Source organism: Stegostoma tigrinum, chromosome 31 (genome assembly GCF_030684315.1).
Source record: "Stegostoma tigrinum isolate sSteTig4 chromosome 31, sSteTig4.hap1, whole genome shotgun sequence".
Classification (NCBI taxonomy): Eukaryota; Metazoa; Chordata; class Chondrichthyes; order Orectolobiformes; family Stegostomatidae; genus Stegostoma; species Stegostoma tigrinum.
The window spans coordinates 7812917-7837478 of record NC_081384.1 but is presented as its reverse complement, the minus strand read 5'-3'; the positions used below and the strand labels follow the sequence as shown (position 1 = coordinate 7837478).

The window sequence follows — 24562 nt, the reverse complement described above, 5'->3', positions numbered from 1 at the left end:
TTTCTGCTGACGGGATTGAACCATGCCTCCAGATGGTGATTGTAGGCCTCTGATGACATTATGATTAACTAATTTACTGATATTATGATTTTAGCAGCATCCTTTCGGGATTTTGAAAACAAGTCACCTCTCTGCAGACGTTTTTCAATTCATTCACAGGATGTGATTGTTGCTGGGTAGACCAGTATTTATGACCCATTCCGAAATGCCCAGAGGGCAGTTAAGAGTCAACCACAGATAAGGATGGCAGTTTCCGTCCCTAAAGAACTTACTGAACCAGATGGGTTTTGCCTGACAAGCAGGATGATCATCATTAGACTCTTAATTCCAGAGTTTTCTTTTAATTTAATTCAAACTTCACATCTGCCCCTCGTCCTCACACACCACCCCACCAACCTCCGGATACAACGTATCATCCTCCGACACTTCTGCCATCTGCAATCCGACCCCACCATCAAAGGCATTTTCCGTCCCCACCCTTATCTGCCTTCAGGAGGGACCGGTCTCTCTGTGATTCCCTTGTCCGCTCCACACTCCTCTCCAACCCCACCACACCCGGCACTTTCCTCTGCAACCGCAGGAAGATCTACACCTGCCCCTACACCGACACCCCCACCCCCATCCCAGGCCCCAAGAAAACTTTCCACATCAAGCAGATGTTCACCTGCACATCTGCCAATGTGGTATACTGTATCCATTGTACCCGGTGTGGCTTCCTCTACATCGGGGAAACCAAGCGGAGGCTTGGGGACCGCTTTGCAGAACATCTCCCCTTGATTCACAATAAACAACTGCACCTACCAGTTGCAAACTATTTCCACTCCCCCTCCCATTGCTCAGATGGAATGTTGATCCTGGGCCTCCTGCAGTGCCACAATGATGCCACCCGAACTCATGCAACTCATATTCCGCTTGGGAACCCCTTCAGCCCAATGGTATCAATGTGGACATCACAAGCTTCAAAATCTCCCCTCCCCCATCGCATCCCAAATCCAGTCCAGCTCGTCCCCACCTCCCTAACCTGTCCTCCCACCTATCCCCTCCTCCCACCTCAAGCCCCACCCTCATCTCCTACCTACTAACCTCATCCTGCCCCCTTAACCTGTCCATCCTCCCTAGGCTGAACTATCTCCTCACTACCCTCCCACCTACACTCACCTTTACTGGCTCCATCCCCGCCTGTTTGACCTGTCTGTCTCCTCTCCACCTATCTTCTCCTCTATCTATCTTCTATCTGCCTCCCCCCACTCCTTATTTATTTCAGAACCTCTTCCCCTTCCCCATTTCTGAAGAAGGGTCTAGGCCTGAACGTCAGCTTTCCTGCTCCTATGATGCTGCTTGGCCTGCTGTGTTCATCTAGCTCCACACCTTGTTATCTCAGATTCTCCAGCATCTGCAGTTCCTACTATCTCTCTCCAGGACATTACCTGAGTTACGGGATTAACAGTCCAGCAATAATACTACTACACCATTGCCTCCCCCTTAAACTGACTCAATGAGTTCTAAACCCGTTGACAATAAGCTGTCAGCTGTTGTAGTTGTAAGATCCGAGGAATCTCTGCACAGAAGTGTTTGAAGAATAATAATGGCAATCTGACATTACTGAAATTATCCAAAGTGATTGTCAAAAAGTAACATTTACCCCTAAAATTAAAGGAATGAATCTGGCTGCTTTCTTGACCTGAGACCAGATAAGGCTGAACAGATGATTTGGAATAAAATTGTACTTTTTTTATTAAGACAGAGATTTAAGCTCTTCGCAATCACTTGTTAGATTAGATAAGACTGGATTTTATTGTCACATATACCCTAGTGCAAGAGTACACCTTCAAGTTAACAGGTATTTATTAACCCTTTAAATACTGAAGTGACTTTCCGTTTTTGGCAATATTGCTGTCAGGTTGGTCATTAATGAGTCTTTGATTTAGTAATGAAAAGTTGGGTATTTGCGCTTAAGATAAAACAAGGGATTGTGGTGATCTGGAACACACAAAAACAGAAATTGCTGGAGAAACTCAGCAGGTCTAGCTGCATCTGTGGAGAGAAAATCGAGATAATGTTTTGAGTTCGGTGACCCCTCTGCAAAGCTGTTTTCTCAGTTTTTGTGAACCATTTATACCTTGTTTTCCTGGGTCAGCCTATTTGCAAAACCTCAGGCATAGATTTGGAGTGAATCTTGAGAGGTGCCCTGTAACAGAGGAGAAAATCTCTGTGCAGACTGATCGGAAAGTGTTGGAATCAGTTAATGGGGAAATGTTACAAAACGGTGAAGGGCCTGTGACTCTGGGACTTCAAGTGGCTGGATGTCAGAATGATCAGGTTGGTGCCAACAGCCTGGTTCAGCAGGGATGGACTTATGATTTCACCTCCTTTGCATCAACAATTGTGGATGCCAATGGGTGCTGAGGGTCAGACCTGCCTTGGGCCAGCAAACTAAAGGAGAAGAGCTGCAACCTGGCAGCAGAAACTCTCACATTCTCCAAGGGGTCTCACCAACCATCTATTATCAACCAAAGGCTGAGAAGAGATTTGGAGGAGGTAAGTAGGGAGGGGATTTGGTATAGACCTGACGCTGAAGACAAGTGACAGACCCACTCAGTATCTGAACTCATCACGTTATAGGTGGCTGAAGTGATTGAAATCTTCAGAAACAAATAGCTGGGGATAGCGGGAGGGATTGAGAAAGGGGGAGAATTCAACTGAAGGATAGATTAAAAAGGAAAACTCCCTGGTACTTTTCCAATTCCCTTCTGAAACCCGTTACTGCATCCCTTTCAGGCACTGTCTTCTGGATTGTGACCTCTTGCTATTTAAAGTTATTAACATATCATTGCATGTTAAAAGCATACCTTTGAAATTAAATATAAGATATAACTTTCTGTCCTGAGTTTAATGGGCAATTAATGTGCAGAACTAGTTAATTTTTAAAATAACAGGGAGGTTGAGAGAAAGATGCTGTATGTGCGAAGGAAATGTTAATCAATTTGTACCACTCCAATTGCTGGGGCTTCACAGCATTTCTCCTCATTGCCCTGAGCTCAGTGGCTGAGCACCACATTAATGTTAGACTTTAAAGTTAAGCACAACCTTTCACAGCACTAATGTTAATGCATTTTATGGTTCATAAGGAACATTTTTTTACTTAATGCAAGACTAATGCATTTTCCCCTCAACCACATTGATGTTATTAGAGGAAATGGTGCTCCTCAGGAAATGGACAAATTTGGTGATATGCCTGAAAATAAATGTGGGAAATTATACCCTTTTACAAGTTGGGATGCTAATTCTGGTAAACTTTCTGCAATTATTGTCTCTTGCTGTGTATATTATTTTGGAATCAAAACAAGGGAGAGAAAGTTTTACTATGAAACAACCACAAATCTATTCTTAAAAATTATTGAACGTATCTTTCACAAACTAGAGAGTAATGCTTAAATGGTCAAATGATGCAAATTGGACTCTATTCATTTCTTACCAGCTGGGTATTTGGAGAACTAGATTAAAACATTAGAGATGAAACATGGCGTTAACTTGCTTTTAGGGTTTGCCAGTTGAGAAGGTTATAGTCCCAATGGAATACCAACTGTTGTCTTTTCCAGCCAGGATTAAAGCTGTATGTCTCACCACATTCCTCAATCTCTCCTGGTCTTCCATGACTGGTCAATGTTGCTGCATTTCTGAAAATCCAAGCTTTTATTAGAAACCAGCAACAGTCCTATGATACTTGGTTCCTGAGCTGCCCCAACATTCTCACAACAACAAATGTCTTGTAGAATGGTATACACACCCTCCAAACTCCACCCAATATATTTCTTCATACGGGGTTGGAACTGAGAGTGCTTGAGAATACTCCTTGGGAAATGTCAAATTTTATATTGAAAATGCTTCGTACTGTTTGATTGTAGGTGTTGTTAAGATGTTCTTAGTTGGTACTAATCCTTTGCTTGGATGTGGTGTCTCCAGTTGTTCTTATAATACTTGCCTAAGGGGCATATTTGTATTCAGTGGTCATGGAGGAATTACCAATAAAGTATTGGTAGAAGTGACTTGAGTAGCAAAAAGTAGATTGTTACATTCTAACTTAAATACAGGTTATGTTAGCTTTAGACTAGTTAATTACATTACATATGATAGGGAACACTTGTATCTCTTAAGACAGCCCCAGCTAAGCTAAGTTCTAGGATAGCTATCATTCAAGGAAAGGCTAACAAACTGGAACAACTACAACAGACAGCTAGAACTGACTAGCTCCTCCTAGAGAGTTATTTATATCCTGGTGGGAGGAGCAGTACAAATCTTCAGCGTTAACCGTTTCAAGCCAACTGCTTTACACAACTATAGAACCTTTTATGAGTTCACCACTGAGATGATTTTAGCTTAAAGTTATCAGATAGTAGGTACTATTTGAGATGGGAATTGGCTACACATTATTTTCAGGCTCGACATGCTCCAAATGCTGACCAGAAACTGACGGCCCAAAGTTCATCATAATTCTGCTTCAAGTCTCATCCTGGTTTAGATAAGCAGTGAACACCAAACAGGTGCATGGGAGTAACACATCGGTTCGATATGGTCCTTGCCTGGACGAGGAAAACAGTAAAACTTGTGAATGATATGGACAACTGAAATGGTTGAGTTGCACTGAAGGGTCTGTAACCCTGCTGTACATCTATAAGTTCACAGCACCATCACGACAGTCAATGTGACACGTCTATGTGTGGTTCCCACATTCATTCCAATATTCATCTGAAGGATTTTCCCAAACTTCTGGTTCAGCGCTCAGGCTGCACCCTCTCTCAAACCCTTGCCAAACAGCAAAGCCTATGGAGACCAGTTTTACTCTGTCATTACCTTGCTATGAGTTGAACTGTTTGGAGTATTTGAAGTAGTGTTAATAACCAAGAGTAGGTTGAAACATGAACTAAGGAGACTATGAATGAGCAAAACTTATCTGGACTGTTTTTGCAGCATTGCTCGCTGCTTTGGCTGTAAATGAGATTATTGTCTTTCAGGAAGACCACCATAACTATTACATATCCAGAAGCTATGGGCCAAATGACTTCAGAACAAAGGAACTCTGGGTGGACTTTGCAACCGTAGACAAGAGCAAAGTGAGGGTCCATGGAATTCTCTCAAACACTCACCGACAAGCTTCAGTAAGTTCCTCAGTTTCTTTTTCTGTTTTGAGAATGGTCTATGTAGTGTGATGAATTTTTCACACCTAGCCATATAGCCCATCCCAACTTGTTATATTTGTATGTTACTCTAGTGTGGTCCATAATATTAGAAGATATTGGTCAGTGTTTCTCAAACATTTCCCCTCCCTGACTTGTGTAATAAGTTTTGAAAATTGTCATATAAAAGCAAAAATACACAAATAGTCAGCAGGTTCTAGCAATATCTGTGCAGGGAGGAATAGATTAACATTTCAAGTCAACTTTTGAAGAACTGTGAGAGTTGTGAGAGTGTGATAAACGAGGGTTAGGTATGTTGGGGAAGGTTTAGTGAGAGCGGGGCCATGTTAGAGACGGGTCTCAGCTGTTATAACTCAATTAGAGCTCTATGGAAGCAATTGCTGCCTCAGGATTTGTAGCCCCACGTGGAGGTCCCGATGTGTACTTTAGGAAACCCCAACATAAACAGTCTAATGGCTTGTAACTAAAGCCATTAGCATGGATTGATATGAATGTGCTCTGTGTTGTACAATTGTTCAATGGTGTAGTCCATGCTCAGGAATCATTCTGCAGGTTTTCTCCTTTTCAGTTGAGATGTTTATGTGAAGGTACCATTTCCATAATTATGGATACCACCAATAATGAGAGAGAGCTAATGAGATGCACAAGGAAGCAATGTTTGAGTGAGTCCAAGTGGAATTTCACAGTGCTCTATAGGATCTAACCAATCCTTATTAGAGTAATACAATATCCTCTCATTTTGTGCGGTCTTCCTCTGTTTTACAAATCAAGCAACTTATTTATCTTTTTGTTGTCCTTTGACATGTCTTCAATGGTATGCACCAATAAGGTTGCTAACTCTAGATGGCCATGTTTTGGAGGATAGATCATATGACTTCCAATCCACAACCACCCAATAACCACAGCCATGTCATTGATGGCCAATATATCTGTCCTCAAGTCACCCACTTTCTTCAAATGAACTGATCCTTCCTTGTCCAGATACTGGCCTTTGTGCGTAGAGGAGTAGAATGCAAAAGGATCAATTAAGGTAACACTGCAGCAATGCAGTACACAGTCCACACCCTCTGACCATACCTGCAGCACCGTGAGCAGTTTGGGGCATCGTCCCTTGCGGGTGGAGATCTTAAAGGTGTGCGGTATATATTAACCAGAGTGATACAAGAACTCTACTTACAGGGAGATTTTACAAAATCCAGGGCTGTACTCTTGGGAATTTAGAAAATTTAAGAGGTGAATCCATCATAGTTTTCAAGATATAAGAGGTCCACCGAGGTTAGACAGAGAGAAATTAATTGGCTGTCTTGTGAATTTAGGTTAATGGGGTGAAGTCTAGAATCAGACCTCTTGGGAGAGAAATTGGGAAATGTGTCTACACACAAGTGGTGGTAGAAAATTGAGACCATCTTGCACAAATAGCAGTAGATCATTTTAAAGCTGATTTTGTTAGCCAGAGATGTTAATGAAAATGGAGCAATGAGGCAATGTGGAGTTAGTTCGTGAGGCAAACTGGCTGAAGAGGTTTAATGGCCTCCCCTATCCATATTCTTGTATTCCTGATTGTCTGTCAGGCAATTGTTTTCCTCCATCCAGTATCACTAGAGCCACAAAATGAAATAAAATCTGTTTGAGAATACATATACTCTTGCCCCCTCAGGAAATTACTTGCCCCTATGTTCCTGGAATTAAGTCTTTGATTCTAGAAGGCTCCAGGGTGATGCTGGAGGGCTGGTGCTGGGCGGGTAATGGGCAAGGGATTGATGGTGACAGAGATGTGTAGTGTGTGCTTGGTTAAAGCACACTTTGTGCGCTGAATTTTCCTCCAACAGGCCTCAGCTAAATTGGAGTTAACCACGTTTCACTCCATTTAAACCATGCAGTTTAAGTGTAGGAGTTTAAGTCTAGTGGTCATGTTGTGGCTGTACAGACCATTGGTGAGGCCGCTTTTGGAATACAGTGTCAATTCTGGTCTCCCTGCTCTAGGAAAGATGTTGTAAATTTCAAAGGGTTTAGAAAATATTTTCAAAGATATTGCCAGGATTGAAAGGTTTGATTTATAGGGAGAGGATGAATAGACTGGGACTATTTTCCCTGGAGTGTCAGACAGCTTATAGACGCTTATAAAATCAGAAGGGGCATGTATACGGTGAATTACCACGGTCTTTTTCTCAGGGTAAGGGAGCCAAAACTAGAGGGCATAGGTTTAAGGAGAGAGGGGAAAGATTTAAAAGACCTAAGGGGCAACTTTTTCATGCAGAGGGTGGTGCATGTATGGAATAAACTGCCAGAGGAAGTGGTGGAGGTGAGTACAGGCACTGGCATCTGGATGGATATGTGAATAAGAAGCGTTTAGAGGGATATGGGCCAAATGCTGGCAAATAAGACCATAAGATATAGGAGTGGAAATAAGGCCATTCAGCCCCTCGAGTCCACTCCGCCATTTAAAACATGGCCGATGGGCATTTCAACTCCACTTCCCTGCACTCACCCCGTAGCCCTTGATTCCTTGTGAAATGAAGAATTTATCAATCTCTGCCGTGAAGGCATTTAACGTCTCGGCCTCCACTGCATCCAATGGGACTAGATTAATGAGGATATCTGGACGGAATGGATGTGCTGGGCTGAAGGGCCTATTTCTGCACTGTACATCTCTATAACTTTAAGCTGAAGAGTATTTTTTTAAAGTTGGCCGTCTTATTTCAATAATACAATGCACGCATCATTGTGATTATGCAGCTTGTGATGAAATCACTTGTCATTTCAATTCTTTCCGCAGAGAGTAATTTTGTCCTTCGATTTCCCTTTCTATGGCCATTATTTGCGCCAGATCACCATAGCAACAGGAGGTAAGTGGCTGGCATTACTGACAGAGAGTACATTGTCACAATGTAGTTTCTTATAAGGAATCAGAATTTCTGTCAGGTACAGGACTGGGATTGAGTTTGATCTCTCCAAATAACAGTGGAGTCACTGACTGCTGATGTGTTGTGGAAAAGAATTCTGCTTCAGAATAATTACAGACAGGATCATGATTGACTCCCATTCCAAATTACAAGCAAAGTCAGCGCAGCCGTTTGGAACCTAGTGCTGGAAGGCAAGAGAACAAAGTGTGGGGCTGGATGAACACAGCAGGCCAAGCAGCATCTCAGGAGCACAAAAGCTGACGTGTCGGGCCTAGATCCTTCATCAGAAAAGGGGGAGCGGGAGAAGCTTGTTTTGGGTTTGGCTTTTTTACTGGTGAGCTAAGCACACCATGCGGGATTAGATAAGTTAGGCGCTTGTTGTTGACCAGTGCAGGGTCGATGGGCAGAAAAGTCCTTTTATTCTGTGCTGCAGACCTCTATGGCCCCTCTGGCAGCCTCCCTGCGCGCCCCATCCTCTCTGCCCATATTCACAGCTGTGAGAGGCTGTGAAAAATGTAAAGGGGATCAGTCACGTCAGTGCAATCAAAAATGAGCCAGCTCAGCTACTTGCGCATGAGTTTTCCAATAATTATTGGGCATATTTCAAGATCTACTTCAATTGAATGAGCGATTTTATTGTCACATGTATCAAGAAAGACACAGTGGACAAAAAAAAATGAACAGCTGACGCTGTAATTCAGAAACAAACACAGAGACTGCTGGAAAAGCTCAGCAGGTCTGGCAACCTCTGTGCAGAGAAATCAGAGTTAACGCTTTAGGTCCTCAGAACACAAGATATAGTGGCAGGCATTTTATCACTACAATCTGGTGCTATTATGAGTTACAAAAAGGATAAAAAGAAATTACTTAAATAAACCTTCATCTTCTGTTCAAACTGGGATGTCAGGTTCGGCTCCAGGGCTTCTGCAAGGTATTTTGGTCCTCAAGGAGCTCTGCTCCAGGCACAGCAATGGCAATGCCAATGCCCGATGAGGCCCAGGCTCCACTGCTGCCACTGCCACTTCACCAAAACTGGTAAGAGAGTCTGCTCTAGGCCTACCAATGGCAGGAGTCCCCACTTTGGGCCTGCCGCTGCCAGGAGTCCCCACTTTGGGCCTGCCGCTGCCAGGAGTCCCCACTTTGGGCCTGCCACTGCCAGGAGTCCCCACTTTGGGCCTGCCGCTGCCAGGAGACCCCACTTCGGGCTTACCACTGCCAGGAGTCCCCACTTCAGGCCTACTGCTGCCAGGAGACCCCACTTCGGGCTTACCACTGCCAGGAGTCCCCACTTCAGGCCTACTGCTGCCAGGAGTCCCCACTTCGGGCTTACCACTGCCAGGAGTCCCCACTTCAGGCCTACTGCTGCCAGGAGTCCCCACTTCGGGCTTACCACTGCTAGGAGTCCCCACTTCGGGCCTGTCACTGCCAGGAGTCCCCACTTCAGGCCTACTGCTGCCAGGAGTCCCTGCCCCAGGCACTGCTACGACCTCAGGTCCAGGTTCTGGGCCTACTGAAGCCAGAGGCCCCTGCTCTGGGCACTGTTGCTGTCACTGGGAATCCCTATCCATGCTGCAAAAGCTACAGCTACTGCCCTGCAGACACCACTCTGTCCCCGATGATGAAGAAAGAAAAGAAAAAGACAAAGGACAAAAAGGAAAAAATACCTCCAGTCTGAATTGATGGGCTCCTGAGCCCAAACACTCTCAACCATGCCAGTGGCCGCCATCTTGAAAAAAATGCTGCTATTCACCTCCTTCTGACCACACTGCCAAGTTGCTGATACAAGCCAGCATTGGCTCAGGAAGGTTTCTCAAATCATCTTCATTTCCTTAGGCACTGGTCAGCATTTTATTGACATTTCCTCTTGTCAATTTTTTTTGTATTCTTTCACAAGATGTGTGTCTCACAGGCTAGACCTGCACTTTTTCTTTCTTTATTCATTCACAGGATGAGGGCATCACTGGCCAGGCAGCATTTATTGCCCATCCCTAATTGCCCAGAGAGAAGTTAAGAGTCAACCACATTGCTGTGGGTCTGCGGTCACATGTAGGCCAGACTGGGTAAGGATGGCAGTTTCTTTCCCTAAAGGACATTAGTGACCAAGATGGGTTTTTTCCCGACAATCAGCAACGGATTCATGGTCATCGTTAGACTCTTAATTTCAGATATTTATTGAATTCAAATTCCACCATCTGCCATAGCAGGGTTTGAACCTGCGTCCCCAGACTGTTATCTGGGTCTCTGGATTAACAGTCCAGCTATAATACCACTAGGCCATCACCTCCCCTTGATCGCACTTCCCTAATTACATCTCTAATTGTACTTGAGAGGAGTATGGTGGTAAGCTGCCTTCTTGCACCACTACAGCCCGTTTGGTGGAGAGACACCCAATCTGTTGCTAGCAAGGATTTTGACTCAGTGACAGTGAAAGAACAGCAATATATCTTTCCAAATTAGGATAGTATGCTGCTTGGAGATGAACTTGCAGATGTTGGTGATCACATGCATCTGTAGCCCTCAACCCTCTTGAAGGTATGGGTTGTGAATTTGGAAGGTGCTATTTAAGGATGTTTGTATCTTGTAAATGGCACATGCTGTGCATCAGTGACAGAGGGAATGAGTGTGTAGGTTGGTAGAGGGGTTGTCCATCAAGTGGCTTTTTGTCCTGAATGGTGTCAAGTGTTTTGAGTGTTGTTGGAACTGCACCCATTCGGGTAAGTAGAGAATATTCCATCGCACTCCTGATTTGTGCCATCTGGGGGCCAGGAATTAATTTACCACAAGTCAATTAATGTATACTCATTACAGTAGCAAAAGGTTGAGTATAACTTGTTTAAAGAGTTATTTTCAGACATTTACAATATGGTTGCTCACAGGTAGCGAACTGGAAACTTCAATTTAAAGCCTACTTTTTGTTATAAATGCATTTTCAGTTCATTATTAATGCTGCATCATATTAGTGCACCTGGATACATTGAGAAATTTGTCTTAACGGAATGGAAAATTGCATTTTATTGCACTGCTCCATAGAATATTTTGCGTTTCTGGTTGTTCCCATCGTTGTTGGAGGAAACTTGGTGTGTAACCTGTAAGTGCAATTTTGAACACAGTTTGGCTGCAATTGCAAAATTGGGAAGCAGCAACCATCCCACAATATTGAAAGTAAACTATTTATCTGGGATCAAATGTTATGGAATAACAGCCATTAAGAAAAAGTCCATCTAAATGTTTAATGTAGAAACAAAGTGGAAAAGAGAACTCAGAGATCACAACGTGTGGTCTCATTTTTTAAGCTACTGTCATCCAGTGCAAACTGAAAGTTATTAAAACCAACTGATGAAGGAAGCCAAAATTTCATGGAACATGTTAGAGTCAAAGTTGGTTAGTTTCAACATGCATGCCTCCTGATGGGTCATGCCAGGATTACAGACAATTTGTGGGTCGGGAGTGGGTAATGTTCTTAAGACCGTTTGTGAGTTGATTTGTATGGAAGTTGGGACACAATACAGGACAATATAAATTAGAAGCACAGGACATGACTAAAATTGCATCCCTGTATGGGATTGTGTTTGTACATATGGACATTCATAATAGGATGTTCATAATCGGGGACCCCCTGTAGATCTGAAAATATGCTGTGTTTTATGATTGGGGGTGTAGGAGGTAGGTGAGACAGTGTTAAGTGCAGTAGTAGATCCAATTTTACCTCACTTAAAACCTTTTAACATAGACGGAGTTAAGCTTAGACCTCCATCTCTAGTTTGCATAAAAAGAAGCATCTTGTGAAGAACCTCTGTAATGGATGAAACCTTTCATGGGTTCTTCAGCATGTTTCTCCTCAGAGTATTTCCATGGATTGATAATGTCCAGGAGCCCAGAGTGTGGGTATAAATTGACTTAAGAGCTGCATACCAAGCACTTTTAAAAGCATTATTAACACAAGTGTGGTTCCATCATTTATCATTGTTGCATGCAATAGTCAATATTTATATTCATTTGTAAAATCCTATATTGTAGTTACTGATGCATCCTATTTTGACAGCAAAACTTACTTACTGTTGTGCTTTGAATTTGTCTTAATTTATTGACCTATTCAACATCTGTTACCTTTGAAGACCTAAATGTAGTTCATATTCATCCCTTGTTCAAGATGACGTCAGGGAAAGAGGAGAAAAGAAGCTAATCTTAGATGTGCCAGATAGTTGGTAACAAGATTGTGTTTTAAAGATTGCTGCGAAAATAGAATAGAATGAAATGAATAGTGAAGGAACTAAAAAGCTCTTTCATTTTTTGATATCCAAAGCAAGAATGAACTGAAAAGTTAGGAACTGAGTCCTGAGGGAGAAACGGAAACAGTGCAAAAATGAATTTATTTGACTGTCAGGTGAAAGTTCAGGATCAGAATGGTCACAGTGAATGCGATAGAGACATGAAAGTTCAATAAATGATTGGAGGGCAAAGTAACAAATTGCAGGGGAGTAGGCTGATTCTGTCCCTAACAAGGAGTGAGGGTCGTGGAGTAGTACAGCACCGAAAATGACCCTTCAGTCCAACTTGGTCACACCGACCAAGTTTCTCAAACTAAACTAGTCCGCCTTGCCTGCATTTTATAGAATTCCTATGGTGTGGAATCAGGCCATTCAGCCCATCAAATCCACAGCAACTCTCCAAACAACATTCCACCCAGATCCACCTCTTACCCTATATTTTTCACCCTAGACACCACAGGCAATTTAGCATGGCCAGTCCACCTAGCCTGCACATCTTGGGATTGTGGGACAAAACCAGAGAACAGGAAGGAAACCGATACAGACACAGGGAAAACATGCAAACTCTACACAGACAGTCACCCAAGGCTAGAATTGAACCTGGGTCTCTGGCGCTGTGAGGCAGCCGTGCTAACCATTGTGCCACCCAGGCTCATAGCCTTCTAAGCATTTCCTTTTCATGTATCTATCCAAATGTCTTTTATTGTTGTAACTGTACCAGCATCTTCCACTCCTCTGGCAGTTCATTCCATGAACCATCCCCTTTGTGAAAAAGTAAATGAAAGTCAAAAAACTACTAGAGATTTCAAATAAAATCAGAAAGTGCTGGAGAAACTCAGCAAGGTTGACATCATCTGTAAAGACACAAACAGTTAACATTGAGTCTAGTACGATTCTCCTTGACCTGCCCATCCTCCCCTGACTGACCTATCCCCTCCCCACCTCCTGATCTATACTGTCCTCTCCACCTATCTTCTCCTCTATCCATCCTAGGTCCACCTCCCCCTCTCTCACTATTTATTTCAGAATCCTCTCCCAATCCCCCTCTCTGATGAAGGGTCTAGGCACGAAACGTCAGCTTTTGTGCTCCTGAGATGCTGCTTGGCCTGCTGTGTTCATCCAGCTCCACATTTTGTTTCTTGGATTCTCCAGCATCTGCAGTTCACATTATCTCTTATCCTGGACTCAATGTTAACTGTTTGTCTCTTCACAGATGATGTCAATCTTACTGAGTTTCTCCAGCAGTTTCTGTTTTCATGAAATGTATTCAACTGTGTGTGTCTGTGATTTTTGGAAAGAAATTCACTCATCATAGGGTGGTTAATTGAACAATTCCAAAACCATTAGTGTATTTTAACACATTTTCTTGTCAAAAATATTTAAATGGTTGGTGTATATCAATGAAAGAAGTGGACAGTTCAGGATAATTTTTTTAAAAGCTCCTTCTCTGTGACTTAAAATCATCTTCCTCTCAGGTGGTGGTTTGCAAACTCGAATTAAAATACTTATTTTTGGTGATAAACCCATTTTCAGCTGTGTTTATATAGGCGCAGCAGGTTGGCACACTTAAATTCATTGAGGAATTATTTTTAATGGAAATGAGAAAAAAAATAAACTGTTACATTGTGCAATCCCACTGATTCATGAAGGAGATTACATAACTCACTATGCTCAGAATTGGCAATAAGAATGATGATTCCCATTTCTGCTTTCGGTCAATCATCAACCATTGCAGTGAATGAACAGCACAATCCTTCAGCACTGAAGGAAGCTATTCGGCAAATTGGATCTCTTTGAAAGATCTGCCTATTGGTCCCACCCATCAGTTCTTTACCTGAAAGCTTTCTGAATGAACACAGCAGACCAAGCAGCATCTTAGGAGCACAAGATGCTGCTTGACCTGCTGTGTTCATCCAGCTCCATACCTTGTTGTCTCGAATTCTCCAGCATCTGCAGTTCCCATTATCTCTGATACAGCTTTCTGAATGTGTTGTTTTTAGGTCATAACCAGTTGGCTATTTCAGTTTTCTCTGAAATCTGAACCACAAACATTTTAGGCAATGTGCTCCACACCTTGTCAACCATCTATGTCAAAATGCTTTCCTTTCACTTCCTCTCTAGTTTGTTTGGACGTTATTTTATACCCATCATCTCTGGTTATGAGCTGACTTGCCAGAGGAAGAGGCTTCTCCTTGCTTGTTCTAGCACTGCTCTACATGAAGCGGTGTTACAGTTGACCTGAGCAATTATAGGTTAGGAAACAAAAACAAAGTTGCTGGAAAAGCTCAGCAGATCAGGCAGCATCTGTGAAGGAGAAAACAAAGTTAACGTTTCGGGTCCGGTGACCCTTCCTCAGAACTGATGGTGGCTGGGAAAACGTCAGTTTATATGCAGACAAAAGGGGAGGTGGGTGGGCTAGGGAGTAAACAATAGGATAGACCCCAAAGAGAGAGAGAGAGACAGTTGGACAGAGAAAGGAGCAAACACCAGGAGTGACAGTGAAATTAAAGTCTGTGGGCAAAAAGAGAGATTGGAACGGAAATCCTTTTGGAGAGAGGAACAGAACTTCTTCAAGGTGAGCATGCTTGGAAGAGATGTGGCAGTGAGATAAGTAGTTAGAATTAGGAAAGGAGCTCAACACACAGAGAGCCCTGTCTGAACCAATAATCATGTGCACCTTAGATAGGGCTAACACAGGGCTTATGTAGACAAAAGATCTGCCAACATTCGCTGCCTGTCCACTGGCATGATGCATAGGCATGTGAAAAAACTTGTCTGAGAGATGCTAGCCCTTTGGAAACTGTGATCTGGGCTTTCTGCTCTCGGAACAGGTAGCTGAAGTTGATGAAACTCTTGGCTTAAGCTACTCATCTTGAGTTCTAGAGATGTGGCTTTAATTACTGTTCGGGGGAGGACAACGATAGGTATTAGATGCAGGCTACATTGTTGCCTGCTGACTTAGGAAAGGAGTCAGAGAGCCCCAGAGCTCTCAATTAGGCTACGCTTCCTGTGGATCTCAGGTGTTCCAACACACTAATGGATTTCTGAGCTCTGGTCTAACTTGATTGTGACATTGGGGGTCATGAGGGATGATGTTGAGGAGGCATAACCTAGCTTGGGAAGTGGGGGGTGTGGATGAAGAGGATCTTTTTGTAATTTCAGTTGGGCCTCTCCATGCAATCTATTGTCAATGACACCTCTGAGGTGGCACAGGCTATGACTGTTGGAAGAGTTGGCCCAATTTCATGGAAATTGTGGAGGATTACAACATCCCAATCTCTGCAATGGAATCGACTGGATCAGGAGTATGGAGCGTGGGCTCATGATCCAAACCCGGCTCACACTCTTCCCATAAATTGGAAGTCCCAGGAAATTGGATTGGGAATCCTGAAAGTGGAACCATCCCACCTCTTCTGAAGTGTTTCTGAATTATCAGATCCAGATCTGTTTCCCAATGCTAGTGGGAGAGGTTAGGGGAAAACGAGGAGGATGCGGGAAGGCAAGAGTTAAATTTCTCTGTGTTTTTCTTTATGGTGACAATTTTACTAAAATGTAACTGGCAGTTTCTCTCGGCAGGGTGATGCCAGAGACCAGGATAAAGCTCCCAGAGTAATGTTTAGTTATCAAAAGATTTGTGAAATGCATGTGTGTGCTGAACTGTATAATGCAATGTATGATCTTTGAAGGCAGGCAGGCAAATACAGTGAGAAATTGCATACAGTATTTGTTCAAACGGTTCCCAAGAAAAGAGACGACAGTGCTAATTCTGCAGCAACCGCAGAGAGTTAATCTGAAACTCAGTGAAATTTCTCATTAACAATGGCATATAGCCCTACAATGTTGCCAGACCTAAGAAAGTTTTTACATTCCTAGGCCAACTGTTATTTTGGCTCAGGCATTGAACATTCCACCAATCGAGTTGCTCAAAGATTGGGAATTGATTTACAAAGTGTGTTCTTAACCCCGGGCTATCAGAACGAATGCTGCCCTCACAACTTCACATAGAAATTCGATTACTACAGGGTCAATTTTCAACCCTCCCAATCACCCTTCGCCATTTTAATTTTCACTTGGCTCCCATTCACATGAGGCCTTATGAAAACCAGGGCTCGATTTAATTGCAATTGTCCTTATCTGTCCTCAATCAGGGACAATAAAAGCCCATGTCCTTGAAAGATCTGGAGTAACTGTGTGAGAGATAGTAGGAACTGCCGATGCTGGAGAGTCTGAGATAACAAGGTGTGGAGCTGGATGAACACAGCAGGATAGGCAGCATCAGAGGAGCAGGAGAGCTGACGTTTCAGGTCTGGACCCTGGGTAATTGTGTGAATGTTTAAGTTCCACTGTAATTACACACCTTCCAGTACCATCAAAGACCTGGTGAGAATCCTTATTTACTGGTCTTATATGGAGCAGTATATTCAGGAAGAAGGTAAAAGACAGACGAAACGGTTTGAAGTACAGAGGGGTGGGAATGTGACCCATACAATAAAATATAGATTTTCATTAGACAAGCATGGCTGGTAAGTAGAGTTAAGGTACAGACTAACCATGATCTGATTGAATGGAGGTACGTGCATGAGCGAGGAGTCTCCCTCTCCCCATCGCTGTATTTACTAATCAACAGGAGCTGCACATTAGCTCAACTGTATAGCCTGAGCCCCAGCAGATCCATCAAATGAGCTTTGGTGCAGAACGCCAAATAAATATAAAAGGCCATTGCAAAGAGCCCCAGAGTCATGTGAGCACAAAGCAGTCTGTGCCTATGACATTATGGAAATCCAATTAAAAAAAGCAATGGAAAATGTCTGTGCATCTGTAAAGTAGATTCCAATCACTCAGTGCATCTTCCTTTTGCTCGTCAGACCTTTGCTTCAGTTCAGAAAATGCCTTTGTGCTGCAAGTGTAAGCAATAAAAAAAATTTGAGATAACTTTCAGGGATTTTATAGACAATATCAATCTCTTGTGTTTAGGGGGGATGATCCAGTCTCAAACTTGTGATAGTGGTGAAATGATCTCACTCCAAGGGGGCAGTAGTCGAAGCAGATTCTTAGAGGCCTAGAGGCCACCTAGAGACTGAGAGGCTGGTCCCCTAGCTGTAGAAATAGAAGTAAACAAACTCTTGATAAAAGGTCGGTCATTTAGAAACAAATTGAGGAGAGTTCCTTTACTCAAAGGGCCATGAATCTTTTGAACTCTTGAAACCTGATGGTGATTAATGCTTGGAGACTGATATTTTCAGGAGAGTGATAGATGTTTGACAACAAAAGCTGAACTTTCTTTCTTTCTGTGGAGGTTGGGTGTGGGAAATGTGTGAAGTGCTGATGAACACGTCCAAAGTTCTGCAAGGTTAGTTGGATTGACCATGGTAAATTGCCCCATAGTGTCCAGGGATGTTCAGGTTAGATGGGCTAGCCATGGTAACTGCAGAGCTGGTGGGATGGGATTGGTTGGGATGCTCTTCGGAAGGGTCAGTGGAGACTCGGGTGGAATGGCCTCTCTCCACAGTGTATGGATTCTATACCAGCCCCACTGCTGAGAAAATCCAACCTATGCCACACCGAATAAGCTCACTACAAGTCTCAGCAAGTTTCTCCAATAATCACAGGCCTCGATACCAGAATGCCAGGTCGACAGATGCTGCAGGCCAATCAGAGCGTGGCTGGTTCTGGGTCCTAAGGCCCATTGATTAGCACCCCCTTCTTAGCTTTTCTTCCTGATTTACAGCATCTGCAGTTCTTTCGGTTTTCATTGAGTCGTAGTGCTTTCCCAGCTTCCGTTCCTCACCTGCCAGGATTAAGGCCAGCATCTGGCTGGTGCTGAACTGAGACCCTTGACTGGCCGTTAGTTGACCACTTCAGGACTTTATTTGGTGATGGGATGCAAAGTGCACCCTTGGAACTTCTCACGCCAAAAGTCACGCTAAAAATGGCAGGTTTTCACCAGAGCCAACTCACCCAATTATTTACTTTTCTCATCACCTTGAGAGAGAGAGAGAGTGAGGAAGATTCTGTCACAAGAGAATCAATGGATATGAAGGTAGGGCAAGAGAGCGCAATTAAAGTAAATGATCAGCAATGGTCTTATGGAACACTTGAGCAACCTCAAGGTACACTGACATGGAAACATGGCAGGTCTGACAGCATCTGTGGAGAGAGAGAGAGAGAGACTTGATATTTCAAACTCCTCCACAATGTTCTGTAGAATAGTCATGCCAGGCTCGAGTTGTTCTTCTCTCCCCAGACCCTGCCAGACCTGTTGGGTTTCTCCAGCATTCTTTCAGGTTTCTAGCTATGGCATTATTTTGCTTTTAATCAAGGGCCCACATGCCAACTCCTGCTCCTGCTTAGTATGATGTCAAAGACATTTTTATTTAAAATTAAGGCCACTTTTTTTTTAGAGGCACCCTAAGACCAACCGAGAGAATAGAAACCTGTGTTTATATAATTCCCTCCATGATCTTGGCAGATTTCACGGCCAATGAAGTCTATTGCATTGCAGGAAATGCAGCAGCCATTTTGTGCAGAGCAAGCTCTCAAAAACAAAAACTTGAGAAGGACTAAACAGCTTGTTTCACATTGATGCACTTTGAGCAATCAATGTTATTAGGGACACTAAGACGAATTCCCTGTCCTTCATTGACAAATACTACGGGTTTGTGTATGTGCAACAGAGGTAGGGCCTGTGGCTAATACCTCACCTGGAGGATGGCACACTGATTAGTGCACTGCCCCACCCTCAGTACAGTACTCTGAGTGGCAATCCAGATTGTGGGCTCAATTCCCTGGAGAGTGGTTTGATGCCATGACCTTCTGATTTAGAGGCTAAAGTGCAGCCAAGACTTTGATGTCTTTTGTGTTTCAAAGTATGTCACGTTTCACCATATTATAAAACGAGAACTGCCGAAGCTGGAGATCTGAAACAAAAACAGAAGTCGCTGGAGAAACTCAGCATCCATGGAGAGAAAGCCGAGTGAACATTCTGAGTCTGGTGATTTTTCATGTTTATTCTTTGGCTAAGGGGTATCTTAATGATTGTAGTTTGCATCATCGTTTGCCACGGGTAAAGTCCCGGAAGACTGGAGGGTAGCAAATGTTGTACACTTATTCAAGAAGGGCTGCATAGAAAAACCTCGGAACTATAGGCTGGTAAGCTTAACGTCAGGGGTAGGTGAGTTACTTGAGAAGATTCTGAGGGATAAGATATACATGCATTTGGAAAGACAGGGTTTGATTCGGAATAGTCGGTATGGCTTCGTGCGTGGGAGATCATGCCTCACAATGAGTTCTTCGTGAAGTGACCAGAAAGATTGATGAGGGTAGGGCCGTAGATGTAATCTATATGTATTTCAGTAAGGCCTGTGATAAGGTTCCATATAGTAGTCTACTCTGGAAGGTCAGATCGCACAGAATCCAGGGAGAACTGGCAGATTGGGTACACAATTGGCTTGAGGGTCGGAAGCAGAGAGTAATGGTGGAATAGCTTCTTGGACTGGAGGCCTGCGACTAGTGGTGTGCTTTGGGGTTGATGCTAGGCCCATTGCTGTTTGTTATCGAAATCAATGTTTTAGATGAGAGTGTACAAGGCATGATAAGTAAGTTTGAAGATGATACTAAAATAAGCGGCATTTTGGACAATGAGGAAGGTTATCAGAAATTGCAGCAGGATCCTGATCAGCTGGGGAAGTGAAATGGCAAATGGAGTTTAATATAGATTAGTGTGAGGTGTTGCATTTTGGACAGTCATATCGAGGCAGGAGTTTAATGGTGAATGGTAGGGCCTTAAGGAGTATGCTGGAACAGAAAGACCTTGGATTTCAGGTGCACGATTCTCTGAAAATGGATTCACAGGTAGACAGGGCAGTGAAGAAGGCTTTTGGCACACTGGCCTTCATCAGTCAGGGCACTGAGTACAGAAGTTGGGAAGTTGTGTTACAGTTGTACAGGATGTTGGTGACACTGCACTTAGAGTATTGTTTTCAGTTTTGGTCACCTTAAAGATGTTATTAAATTGGAAAGAGTGCAGAAGAGATTTTTCAAGAATGTTGTCAGGACTTAAGAGACTGAGTTATAGGGAGAGGTTGGACAAGCTAGGACTTTTATCTTTAGAGTGTAGGAGACTGAGGCGGGATCTTATAGAAGTGTATAATGTCATGAGAGACGTGGATAGTGTGAATGCATCAGTCTTTTTCCCAGGATTGGGTAATCAGGGAGTAGAGGACATCCGTTTAAGGTAAGAGGAGAAAGAATACATGGGAACCCGAGGGGCAACCTTTTTACACAGAGGGTGGTATGCATACAGAATGTGCTGCCAGCAGAAGTGGTTGAAACAGGTGCATAAACAACATTTGAAAGGCATTTGGGCAAGTACATGGATAGCAAAGGTTTTGAAGGATATGGGCCAAGTGCAGGGAAATGGGATTAGCGTGGATGGAGATTTTGGCCGGCATGGATTAGTTTCGGTTGCCATTGAACTCAATGACTCTAATAGCCTTAAACCTGGGATCTGTTTGCTAGTTGCCAACCTACTGGATGCCTGTTATTCATGAGGATAAACACTGTTTAGGATCATGCCAACTTGATATAAATTGTTCAGATTTCTCTTCCCTTTCATGGCTCCCAACAGTGACAGGAAACACATCCCAAATTTCCAATGCTGATATGCATTAACTCAGTTAAAATTTGGCCCATGAGCAGTCAACACCTGAATTCACTTGAATCAAGCTTAGTGATGCAATCCCATAGCTATTAAAATCTGAGTGCACTTTCTGTACTTCATTCATCTGAAACATTTCTATGGGTACAAAGGATAATTTCACTGCAGGGTGGGGTTGTAATTCAACAACAACAACCTGCATTTCTGTAGTGCGTTTGGCACAAAAGCACAATGCCACTAGGAGTGTAATTGACAGTGAACCAAAGAAGGCTACATTGAATCATTGACCAAAAAGGCTGGTCACAGCGGTAGGTTTTAAGTCGTAGAGCCATACAGCACAGAAAGAGACCATTTGATCCAACTTGTCCACGCCGACCAAGTTTCCTAAACTAAACTAGTTCCACCTTTGGAACATATCCCTCTAAACCATTCCTGTTCATCCACCTGTCTAAATGTCTTTTAAATGTTGTAACCGTATCTGTACCTCGCACTTCCTCTGTCAGCTAATCTGACACATGAACCACCCTTTGAGTGAAAGCATTGCCCCTCAGGTCCCATCTAAATCTTTCTCCACGAAACTTAAATTATGCCCTCTAGTTTTGAACTCCCCCACCCTCAGGAAAAGACCTTTGCTATTCACCTTAACTATGCCCCATATGATTTTATAAACTAAGGTCACCCCTCAACCTCCTATGCTTCGGTGAAAAAAGTCCCACCCGATCCAACTCTTCTCCATATACCTCAAATTCTCCAGGCCATGCAACATCCTTGTAAATCTCTTCTGAACCCTCTCCAATTTAATAATATCTTTCCTATAGAACGGTGGCCAGAACTGCAGACAGTACTCCAAAAGTGGCCTCACCAACATCCTATACAATCTCAACATGACATCCCAACTCCTGTACTCAATGGTCTGAGCAATGAAGGCCAGCATGCTAAATGCCTTCATAACCATGCTGTTTCCCATTGATGCAACTTCCAAAAGAATCATGTACCTGAACTCCCACATCTCTATGTTTGACAACACCACCCAGGGCCCTACTATTAACCATATAAGCCTACCTTTGCTTGTTTTACCAAAATGCAATACCTCATTTTTATCCAAATTCAACTCCACATGCTACTCATCAACCCATTGGCCCAATTGATCAAAATCTGTTTATGATCTTAGATAACCTTCTTCACTGTCGAGTTTACCACCAATTTTGTTGTCATCCACAAACTTACCAACGATGGCTTTAAATTATCATCTGAACCGTTTACATAAATGACAAACAACAGTGGACCCAGCACCGACCCTGTGAGAGAGCTGAAAGATGTAGAAGTTTCAGGGAGGGAATTCCAGAGCTTAGGAAGATACCAGAAGGCAGGTATGGCACCGGTGTGGTGTCCAAGCCAGAAGATGCATGAGAGACCAGGATCTGAGGATTGTGGCCTTGTCAGAAGGACACAGGGCCGAAGGAGGTCATGAATACAAAAACAGATGTGCTTGGGATTGAAGGAATTGAACACTAGAATGAGAATCGAGCCGATAACTCATTGGGATCCCAAGATGTAAGGTCCTCAGTTTCCAGCTGCACACCAATCCTCCCCAAGTCTTCTTGATTGGCAAGTCAAATTGCTACGATCAGCGCTGAGGAGGAGCAACTCACTCATTTTGTCTCCCACACTCCGACCTCCCCAACCCCCTCCAACACCAGCCCCTCCCAATTCAAGCTCCTCCTACAGCTGTTCAACTGTGTGCTGTAACTGTATTTCCTTCACACACCTGGCAAGCCCCCTTCAGCAGAAGCTTCTGTGGTCAGCAGTAGCAATGGAAGTGGGCAGACTGAAAGTGCCAACCTGCACACATAAACACACATTTGCTCACGGAGATAAACCAACAATTCCATTAAACTCCCGTCAAAGCCGCAGGAGGTAGAAAAACCAAATCTGATTAGGAGGGAAAGGAATATATTGTTCATTGCAAGGTTACAATTACAAGGATGACGATAAACTGTGAAGATTAGATATCTGATAGGTCAAGACAATTTCTTGTTCAAAATCCCACCATGGCACTCCGTCCCATTTCTCTAACATCCTACAGCCCCCAGCAACTTCCAGGGCCTCTTCACCCCTTCAAATCCAATCGCAATTGCAAGTCCTGGTATTCCTCAACCCATCATTAATGTACACTGAAGGAATAAAACAAAGTGTCCAGTGAGCCTTCCTTAGAACTCAGACACCGGACCGGAATGTTAACCTAGTTTTCTCCACCACAGATGCTGCCAGACCTGCTGAGCTTTTCCGGCAACTTTGTTTTTGTTCCTGGTTTACAGCAACAGCAGTTCTTTCGGTCTTTATTAATGTTCAGTGCCTGCAGTTGCCCTGGTCCTAAACTCTGGAACACCCCTCTCAAACGTCTTAGCTTCTCTTCCTACTTTTTATAAGATTATTTGCTAATGCCTTGCTCCTTTCAATGGTATGCTGGCTCAGCGGTTAGTACTGCTGCCTCAAAAGGCCAGGGACCCAGGTTTGAATCGAGCCTCAGGTAACTATCTGTCTGGAGTTTGCATGTTCTCCCGCTGACTGGGTGGGTTTCCTCCAGGTGCTCCAGCTTCCTCCCACAGTCCAAAGATCAGCATGTTAGGTGGATTGACTATGCTAAATTGCCCAGGGACGTGGAGGCTGGGTGAATTAGCCAGGGGAAATGCAGGGTGGTTCTGGGTTGGATTGTCTTAGAAGGGTCAGTGTGGATTAGATGAGCCAAATGGGCTGCTTCCAAACTGTAGAGATTCTAAGATTCTTGCTAGAACCTCCCCTGCAAGGGGCAATCTTATCCAACTCACAGAGGGTGTGTGAGAGTTGGAGGGTATGTAGTTCAACAAACCCCTCCCTGAGGACAGTGTGGTTTCACCCCACCTCTGAGCAAGTTGCTGAAGCTGGGGCTCAGGCTGTGGTGGGTAACCAATTAAAGGCAATTATTTTGCCACAGGGTCAACTTTATGATGTCCTGCAATCTTCCAGAAGGGAGCTGCCAAGCCCACACTGTGCCTCTGCTGAGGACATGGTGCTTCTGGCTGGGGAGGGTCAGGGTGAGGACAGCAGGTACCAGTTCAGCTCAAGTTACTGCCCCCACCCTCAGCTGGAACCTGAGGATGGGCCCCTGTGGAAATGGGACACCCCCTGCCACATTGACTTCCAGAAGCTAAGACCTCTCTTATTTTAGCACTTTCTTTTTGAAAGTGGCCTTTATCTTGAGGTGCCCTCACACTCTCCCACCTATAGTAGCAGTACCATCTCTCCAAATAGAAAACTGGTTGTCCACAGCCCCACATTCTCCCCTTCGCTCTCCCGCATTCTCCCCTTCTCTCTCCCACAGCCCCGCATTCTCCCCTTCGCTCTCCCACAGCCCCGCATTCTCCCCTTCGCTCTCCCACAGCCCCGCATTCTCCCCTTCGCTCTCCCACAGCCCCGCATTCTCCCCTTCGCTCTCCCACTGCCCCACATTCTCCCCTTCACTGTCCCATGTTCTCCCCTTCGCTCTCCCACAGCCCCGCA

General features: G+C 43.8%; 1 protein-coding gene across 4 annotated transcripts in view; it reads left to right on the top strand.

Annotated features, from left to right (window-relative positions):
• Positions 1 to 24562, top strand: part of LOC125466320 (plexin domain-containing protein 1-like) — a 432462-nt gene that overhangs the window by 108585 nt on the left and 299315 nt on the right. For all 4 annotated transcript variants that reach the window (XM_059638864.1, XM_048560676.2, XM_048560675.2 and 1 more), the window contains exons 3-4: positions 5013 to 5156; positions 7972 to 8041. In XM_059638864.1, the coding sequence (XP_059494847.1) occupies positions 5013 to 5156; positions 7972 to 8041 (214 nt within the window). The remainder of the gene's footprint in view (positions 1 to 5012; positions 5157 to 7971; positions 8042 to 24562) is intronic.